The sequence below is a fragment of the Marmota marmota genome, unplaced genomic scaffold, assembly GCF_001458135.2.
Source record: "Marmota marmota marmota unplaced genomic scaffold, marMar, whole genome shotgun sequence".
Taxonomy (NCBI): domain Eukaryota; kingdom Metazoa; phylum Chordata; class Mammalia; order Rodentia; family Sciuridae; genus Marmota; species Marmota marmota.
The window spans coordinates 1,298,912-1,308,987 of record NW_025999949.1 but is presented as its reverse complement, the minus strand read 5'-3'; the positions used below and the strand labels follow the sequence as shown (position 1 = coordinate 1,308,987).

The 10,076-nt window shown below is 34.6% G+C and overlaps 1 protein-coding gene across 21 annotated transcripts in view; it reads right to left on the bottom strand.

Annotated features, from left to right (window-relative positions):
• Vps13b (vacuolar protein sorting 13 homolog B) overlaps nt 1-10,076 on the bottom strand; it is a 734,817-nt gene that overhangs the window by 670,048 nt on the left and 54,693 nt on the right. For all 21 annotated transcript variants that reach the window (XR_007347142.1, XR_007347143.1, XR_007347144.1 and 18 more), the window contains 2 exons: nt 9,232-9,352; nt 2,007-2,174 (listed from right to left, as the gene is read on the bottom strand). Coding sequence is in view for 18 of the 21 variants with exons in the window: in XM_048801898.1 (XP_048657855.1) it covers nt 2,007-2,174; nt 9,232-9,352 (289 nt within the window). In the remaining 3 variants the exon portion in view is untranslated. The remainder of the gene's footprint in view (nt 1-2,006; nt 2,175-9,231; nt 9,353-10,076) is intronic.

The following is a 10,076-nucleotide window of genomic DNA, read 5'->3' as shown; positions in this document are numbered from 1 at the left end:
TGGCGGGCCCCAGGCTCCTTGCCGGAGTGTCCGAAGGGAGGGGTGGGACTGGTCTGTCTCTGGTTGGTTTCAGCTCCCGGTTCGCTATTTCATGAAGGCTTGGCGAGAGACCTCTTCCTAGAGTCCCTGCACCGCTCCTGCTGCGCTGCGCCTCGGAGGCTATCCGCCCAGACGCGGGGGCCGCGTGCAGGCAGCCGACAGCTGCCAAGTCGCGCGGGCAGCGGCTGGCAGGTCTGGACCTCTGCGCTGCGTGGCGGAGATTCACTCGTCTGGGGCAAACTGTCACCTCCAAAAAATCCTACCAATTCCCGGCCGGACTCTCTTTAGTGGAATTTTGCTATGAGTTTCTCAGCAGGTCGAATCTAAGCGTATCAATGCGTCTCTCTGACCCCGTGATTGAGGAGGTACTGAAAGCGCTGCCTCCCCACTCGCCGCCATGTTGGATCCCCCGGACATGAAATCTTAAGAGTAGTTTTGATTTGCATTTCTCCAATGGTTAGAGATGTTGAACATTTTTTTCATATATTTGTTGATTGAGTCTTTATCATCTTCTGAAAAGTGTCTGTTCAGTTCCTTGGCCCATTTATTGATTGGGTTATTTGTTTTTTTGGTGTTTAGCTTTTTGAGTACTTTATATACCCTAGATACTAGTGCTCTATCTGATGTGCAAGTGGGAAAAATTTTCTCCCAAGCTGTAGGCTCTCTATTCACCTGATTGTTTCTTTTGCTGAGAAGAAGCTTTTTAGTTTGAATCCATCCTATATAAATCTATTAGGAAAGTTCTATTGGGTTCCTATATAAAAATGAGAAAACTCAGAGAACAGTTCACCCAAGGTCATACAGAAACTTACCCAGGGTCATATACAAACTCAGTTAGTGCTAGCAATTGAAAAAAAAAAAAAAAACACCATCTCAAGTAACATTTTAAAAAAGTGCTTACAATAGATTTGATACTCAAAAATCCAATTCCATAAAGCAAATATTATAACTAATAATACCTATCCCAACAAACCTAAACATTGTATATTTTCTTCACAGCTACATTTTCGATACTTAGTACAGTGCCTACCAACCCTGTAGAACAGAAGTAAACAGTACTAAATAAATGTTTTTTTAAAATTGTATTGGTGCTGGGGATGTGGCTCAAGCAGTAGCGCGCTCGCCTGGCATGCGTGCGGCGCAGGTTCGCTCCTCAACACCACATACAAACAAAGATGTTGTGTCCGCCGAAAACTAAGAAATAAATATTTAAAAAATAATAATAATAATAAAAAAATAAAATTAAATTGTATCATTACATCATTACCCTAAATATATGTATGAAGACACAAATGGTGTAACTCTACTTTGTGTACAATCAGAGATATGAAAAATTGTGCTCTATTTGTGTACTATGCATTGTAATGCATTCTGCTGTCATATATAACAAATTAGAGTCAATTTTTAAAAAGTAAAAACCAGCAAAAAAAAAAGTATCATTATTTAATATCTCTTTTAAGATAAGCAGAAAAATGCAGCAACTAATAGTTAAAATGAGGCTTTAAGATAATCAAAATTTTCCAAATGTGCTGTAGATTATACATAAGCCTAAAACAGATCAATCAGATATATTAGTTTGTCATTACCAGGCTTTGAAAAAGCAACATGCTGCCTTTTCCTCTTCAAAAACATTAAAAATTCAAAGCAAATACTTAATTTTTATCACTTCAACCCATGACCTACAAAATATTATGCATCACATTTGAAATAAGCATTATGAAGTAAGAAGAAATAAAAATTAAGAACCTTCAAAATCAAGTCTACGTGTTCTTAATCTCAGATTTTATTAATCTCCTATAATTATACGCTACATTTGTATATGCACATTCCCCACACACACACACTGGAGGCAAAAAGCTTTCAATAGATTCACCCAAAAGCCAACTTGTGCAATAAAAGGTTTTAAAAAATGAAGGCAACTGCTTTATTTATGGAAAAAATATACTGTGTTCTTGACATTTACTCACCAGAAATATCCATAAATGCACGATCCCATAATTCACCCACTGTATAGCATTCTGCAGAAGTGATATTGACTGAAAGAACAATATCATCTTCAACATATTTTAGTATGAGATTATTTATAACAATGTTTACATTATTTACAACTCGTCTAATCAGACTTTGCACATACCCTATAAAGTAGAAAAAAAAGGGTCCAATTAGCCACAAATCTACCAATGAATAATTAATTCTTAAACTGCTGTTAGACTTAACAGATGTGAAAAGTGGGTATTATCTAAGAAAGAAGAATCAAAAGTACACATAGGTTAAAAACTTGCTCAAGTTAACAGTTAATAAGGAGCATATTCAACTCAACAAAAACTTATAACAAGAAGTTCTATAATGAAGCACGCATGCACTAAGAGAAACCACAGACACCTAATCTTTGTTAAAATATAATGCTAAACCCCGTATAATGATTATACTATACAAGTACTTTATCTGGTTTCTGCCCATTTTATAAACATTTATACATATTTAAAATGCAGCAATGTTATTATAAGCTGCTATATTGTGTGTATGAAAACAGTGTCTATCTTCTTTACAGCTGTATTTTCAATACCTACTACATGCTTACTTATAGAACATAAGTAAATAGTACTAAATAAATGACAGTTATTAAAAATTATATCATTATTTAATAGCTCTTTTAAGATAAGCAGAAGAATGCAGCAAGTAATGTTAAAAAGAAGCTTCAGGGCTGGGGTTATAACTCAGTGGTAAAGCGCTTGCCTAGCCTATACAACACACTGGGTTCAAACCTCAGCACTACATAAAAATAAAATATTGTGTCCATCTACAATGAAATAAATATTTTTTAAAAGGCTTCAAGATAATCAAAAAATTTCCAAAAGTGCTCTAGAATATACTTAAGCCTAAACATATATTGATCAGATAGATATATTTGTATACACACACACACACACACACACAATAAATTAAAAGATGAGCTTCTTTTTGAATGAACAACAATAATCCTCTTGCCTCTTTAGCCATAAAAATATCCAAAAGTTATGCCTAAGGGAAAAAAAGTGAAACATGACCATCCTGATGAATTTAACTATATTCACTTAATAACATGCAATAATGAAACAGAGTAGAGGAGTGAAGAAGTGAAGAAGAAAACATAAAAAAAAAGTTAAAGGGGCCAGGGTTGTGACTCAGTGGTAGAGCACTTGCCTAGCATGCGTGAGGCACTGGGTTCGATCCCCAGCACCACATACAAATAAAATAAAGGCATTGTGTCCATCTACAACTATAAAGATATTTAAAAAAAAAAAAAAAGTTAAAGAATACAGTGAAGATAAAAGAAAAAGTAATGTATTGAAAGAAAGAGACTGAACCAAAACAATGAGAATATGAAAATACAGAAATAGATATAATAATTTTTAAAAACTAACTCAAAACAATGAAAGTAATTAATGAACACTCTTTTTCTCCACAGGCTACTTAGAATTTTCAAAAGTTTTCTTTTAATTTCATGCTATTGTGGAATAATCCATAATTCTCATATTTCCCATATAAGAAGTACATAAACAGACATATTATTGAGGAACTTAACTGAAAATATAAATAAAACTAATTGAATATAAACAGTATTTTAAAAGACAGGGACGAAAAACAAAAACTCTTCATTTTACTAAAGTGCACATTACACTATAAAAAATATTTAAAAGATAACTAAAATTTTAGCTTTTTCAAGAAAAAAATACACCTTTGCATTCTTTAAAACAGAACTTTATTGGACAAAACTGAATGAACTTCTTCTGTCAGCAGATGATATTAACAATATCTACACTAAAGCCTCCTAGGAAAAAGCTTTTATCTAATTATAACATGTTTGCAAGTAATATTCAATTATAACATGTTTGCAAAAAACACCTCCTTCACATTTATTTCCACTGGATGCAAACAGGAAAGAAATGTAATACAAGTTAGACCCAAGGTTTTTCCTATATGAAAACTATTAAGAGTTATTAATACACCAGTTATCATATGCTATAAAATTAACACAATAAATAGTAATAGGTTTAAAGCAAAAATGTGTATATTTATAGCAGCTCAATTCACAATAGCATTAGCTATGGAACCAACCTATGTGGCCTTCAATAGATGAATGGATAAAGAAAATTGGGTATATACACAGAAAGGAGTATTACTCAATCAAAAAGTAGAATGACTATATGACATCTGCCAGCAAATGGCTGGATTTAGAGACTATCATGCTAAGTGAAGGAAGTCAGTCCCAAAAAACCAAAGGTCTAATGTTTTCTCAGCTATATGAAACTAACGCACAATAAGGTAGGGCAGAGGGAGGTTGAGGAAAACAGAAGTACAGTAAATTAGAGAATAGGGAATGGTGGAAGGGGGCGGGATAAGCAAAGGAATGACAATGAAATTAATCTGACATAATTTTCCATGTACCTATATGAAAACAACACAGTTTGTTGAATTCCACCATCATGTTCAACCATAATCGCACTCTAAACTAGAATAAGATATATTCCATGCTTGTATATTTATATCAAAATGGATTCTGCTGTCATGTGTAACTAGGAAAAAAAAAAAAAAAAAAAGATCCAACTTTGGGATTTCTTTTCCAGCTTAATAAACCACATTTCAAGTCTACATTGTTATGTGCATAGAATCACTCTAAAATTTTTGAAGAACTATATCTCTTGTTATTATTTTATCTCTATTACTTATCTCAATGGTTTTTTCTTTCACTTTTATTTTCCTTCATTTTCACCCTAAAACTGCAAGTTTATTTTGGGTATTGATTGTCTGTTATGTCATTTCTCATCCTTTCATTTTCAATTTTTTATGCCTCTTTCTTTTATGTTGTTTTGGATACCACACAAACCTGGACATAACTACTGTTTCCATTTAGTGTCCAAGATAAAATATTACTTGTGCTTCATTAGAACTCTTTTTCCTTTGGGCTTACATAGTGACTGGTAGCTTTCAAGGTCTCCTACACTAAACAGTTAATTCTTTCAGAGAAAAGGTTGCCTTGAGTGAGCTGCTCTACCATATTCTTATTGCCCAAACAATTCATTTTAGGAAACTGAACCACCTGCCCTCAACAAATATTTTTAAATTCATAATTAGAATGAAATAAAGACTCTCCATACCATCTTTGCTATTACGAATAAAATATAAACATCAGATAGCTTTATAGTTATTAACGGGAAAACAGTTTGAAGCAGATTTTAAAATGGATGATACGTTAATGAGAAAGTACATCTATAGACCTATACAGGGATATCATTCAGTTTTAGCGCTCTTGCCTAAAACACCAAAGATGCCTGGCTATCCATAATTTGTGCCTCTCATTTCAGAATGTGGATTTGTTACTAAGATATAACTCCTAAGATGCACATAATATCCATGTAAATAATTTGCCTCAATAAAATATGAGAAGATTATGTATCATTTCCAACCTGGAAATATTAAGAAATAGTTAGGTCTTCTCCAGCCTCTCCTCTTGAAAACATGCTGAAAAAAATAGTCTGAATTTCTGGTAGGACACTATCTTTGTATTTGTATGTTTTTTAAAAATATGTTTGTTGTGTTAAGTCACTGAAATTCTAAAACTAACTTGTCCACCAGTTAATATTTCCCTAACTTACACAATCTGTGTCATTTTTAAATATAAAAAATGAGTCTGACCAGAACACTTTAATGCACAATGTTAAACAGTGAAAGCACTGAAATGTTAAAGCATTAAAAAAAGAAAATATGAAACAAGTTCTGCTTTTTTTTTTAATCATTTGCATGAGGCCCTAAGTTCAAACCCCGGCACTACATTTTCAAAGGGAAGGAATGGAGGGAGGGTGGGAGGAAGGGAGGAAGAAAACCAAGCCCAATATGTTAAGGACTTAAGCACATTTACTCACACACACTTTTCTCTATTTCATATTTAATATTTTCTGCAATATGTGACTTCTAATTAAATGATGTCTCTTCATGGATATCAAAATATCAGTTTCTATTTGCTCTTTTGCAAAATGCAAAGACATTTAAACTTATGGATTGGCTTCGGCAGGTATATGAATGAAAGAACGATCAAGGCTTGCCGTCGGAGAAAAATGCCTGTTTATTGAGGCAGCTCTGCATATTTATAGGGGGGGGTTGACAGTTGAAACAGTTTAACAATTTAACGGTTTTTTGGCAGCTGGCTTGGGGTGCGTTCTAATTGGTGGGTAAGGCTCATGTGAGCCAGCAGGGCTCACCATTGGACGGCAGGATTATGTGAGCCAGCAGGGCTCACCATTGGATGGCTCTTCTTGGGGGATGGGGAAGTTAGTCTTTGGAGCTGGGGCAACTCCCAACAATGAATACCCTAAAGTTATGTCAATTTTGAATGTGTGTATGTGAGTGTGCACAATTTTTTCAAAAGATTTTCAAAGATCCATGACCTAAAAAGGACTGATTGCTCTAGACCAGAAAATCTGATCTTCTTATTCCAATTTCAGTGACTCTATGAATCAAATTATCTAAGCCTAAGAAAAGTACTATGTGATTTTATACAATTCAAAAACATGTAAATGCTTATTATAAATCAGATGTTATATTTATTTAGTCAGGGGCCAACAAAACAAGATCTGTGACATCAAGTTTTAAAAAGAAAGTTTTATTGGAAAACAGCCAGAGTCATAAATTTATTAATCATCCATGGCTGGTTCCACAGTATATCATTAGTGTGGAATAGCTGTTGTGATAGAAAACAGACAGCCTGCAAGTGGCCCTTTATCAAATAAATGTGTTTGCAAACCCCTCTGTTATATGACATACATCAAAAATGACTAAATTTTAATTTCTGACCAAATAGGCACATGGTTTTCAGTTTAATTATATTTTAAACATTTCCAACTAAATGAGTTATAACATATCTACATTTATACACATACATACATCTTTTTGTTAAATTTTTTAGTTGTAGTTAGACACAATACCTTTATTTATTTATTTTTATGTGGTACTGAAGATAGAACCCAGCACCTCCCACATGCTAGGCGAGCGAGTTAACATTGAGCCACAACCCCAGCCCATATATATACATCTTCTGACCAAAAGAGTAAAGAAAAGGAAAGAAAATTAGACGACAAAAAAAGAAAAAGAAGCTACGCAAGAGAACACAAATTCATTTCTGAGTATCCTAGCAGGAAAAGAAAAGGAAGTAACTGTTTAATAATTAAAAAAAAAATACTAGTTAGACTCTGAAAAATTAAAGGACAATACCCTTTAAAGCCATTTTAAGAAAATGAAGAAGCAATGCACAAATTTCTGCTTCTTACAATGTCCTTCAATAAAAGCCAACAACTATATAACTCAACACATGGAAAAGTGAACAATCCATCTCTCTATTTTAGACATGGTTACTTTATACTGAGATAAAGTACACAGAACTGGGGCAGGGATATCATTCAGTTTTAGTGCTCTTGCCTAGCATGCATGCACAAGGCCCTGACTTCAATCTCCAACACTACAAAAAATAAAAATAAAGTGCAGAGAATACAAAGAAAAGCATGAATAAATAACTAAATGAAACATCATCATTAAACTCTCTAAATGAAAACTGTCAGCATATCTTACAGAATATTCTAAGCACATGATTCAAGACCGTTATTAGCAGTAATTGAAGATCTCAACCTAAATGCATCATTAACTTAAATAAAATATGTATGCTTCAAATCAGATTCAAATTCTTTTGATTTTCTCCCAGTAAAAAATATTACACATAATATCTCAGCACAAGTACATGCACACACACAAGTTTTTTGAAATATTACTATTACCACATGCCAATATGCTATGGTGTTTTCTATTCTACACCATATTTTTTTTTAAATGACTAACATGATCCACTAAACTGTTTTAACAATTCACTAACGGGTCAAGATTCGTAGTCTGAAAAAGACAGCTCTAGATAACAAAGCTAGAGTTTCCATGGATATGTTATATACTTCTTTTTCTATTGGAAAGCCACCTACCCAGCAAAGTAGTAAAACAAGTGCCTATCTACTGACAATACCAAAATTTCTCTCAAAAATCATCTCTGGCTGAATAAAAATGCTCAAATTCCAAAACTGTAACCACAGGTCCCAGAAGAAATAATCTTGACCCAGACATTTATCTCTACCATGAAAAAAAATATGATTCTCGAGCAGGATAAGGTTGCAAGAAATGAATCTTCAAATAACCATTTGAGTTTAACCTTTAAATAAAATGATTTACCATTTATCCAACTAGACTCTTAATACAGCCCTTGGCAGTATTGAGTTTAGCTGCTCTGACTCCCAGTAATTGGCCAATAGATTCAGTTACTTCTTAAAGCAACTTCCTGTGATTTATGTCAGTATAAAAAGACTGTGTGTCTTCCTATTCAGTAAAGTAGAAAAGCACATGCTGCCAGGTGTAGTGGTGCACACCTATAACCCCAGCAGCTGGGGAGGCTGAGGCAGAAGGACAGAGAATTCAAAGCCAGCTTCAACAATGGCAAGGCACTAAGCAACCCGGTGAGACCCTGTCTCTAAATAAAATACAAAACAGGGCTGAGGATGTAGCTCAGTGGTTGAGTGCCTCCGAGTTAATCCCCAGTATCAAAAAAAAAAAAAAAAAAGACATGCTAACCCAAAACTACCTGAGGTAATTCAGGCAGAACAAAATTCTGTCTTATGTCACTAAAAATAGGATGTTTTATATTATGTTTTATGCAAGTAAAAATAGGCCAACGGAGGCTGCAGTTCTAGCTCAGTGATAGAGTGCTCACCTAGCATACATGAGGCACTGGGTTCAATACTCAGCACTATATAAAAAATAAGTAAATAAAATAAAGGTAGAAAAAATAGGCCAACAGTCACAATTATATCAGTCTGAATTCTAATATGGTTCTAAAGAGCTATTACATACATAAATAAAAATATCAGAAAATAAAAGTGATAATATACAAGCTCTTTCCAGTTATAAAATTCTGTTATTAGTAAATTTTAGAGTTTCCAGAAATTCAGAATAATCCAGTCTTTTTTGTTACCAACGCACAAGGGGGAAAAAAAGACCATGAATCTTCATTGCTAGAGGCTGTAAGAAACAAATTCAAATAACAACTTGCTGAAAAAACAAACCAAAATCTGAATGAAACCCACTTGTAGAATTCTGGCTCCAAAATGTTCTAAAAGTAGTTACCTGGTGGTAAATCAGGATGTGTAGGAGCAGCCTGCTGAATTCTTCGGGGTTTTACTGATGATTTTGTGTTTTCAGTAGCACTACGATTGGTAGAATTAGAACCACAGCTTTCATGGTCATCCTATTTTTATTTTAAAGAAAGGAAAAAGAAACACATCAACTGCATCCAAGTCTAAGGAAAAATTATGTTCGATATATACAGTACATGGATACTATACATTAGATATATTATTCTTATTTTTAAGCTCTAAAACCTGTATAAACAGCTGGGCATGGTGACGCACACCTATAAAGACCAGCAGCTCGGGTGGCTGAGGCAGGAGGATTGTGGGTTCAAAGCAGCCTCAGCAATTTGGTGAGGCCCTAAGCAACTCAGCAAGACCCTGTCTCTTAATAAAATACAAAAATGACTAGCGAGGGGCTGGAGCTGTGACTCAGTAGTAGAGCACTTAGTTGTAGATGGAAACAGTATCTTTAAATTACTTACTTATTTGTATGTGGTACTGAGGATCGAACCCAGCGCCTCATGCATGCGAGGCAAGCGCTGTACCACTGAGCTACAGCCCCAGCCCGCAATAGTAGAGCACTTGCCTCAAAAGTGTGAGGCACTGGGCTGGGGATGTGGCTCAAGCGGTAGCGCACTCGCCTGGCATGCGTGCGGCCTGGGTTTGATCCTCAGCACCACATACAAACAAAGATGTTGTGTCCGCCGAAAACTAAAAAGTAAATATTAAAAATTCTCTCTCTAAAAAAAAAAAAGTGTGAGGCACTGGGTCTATCTTGGCACCACATAAAGTCAAATAAAGTGCATATACAACTAAAAGAAAAATTTAAAGGGTGGGGGG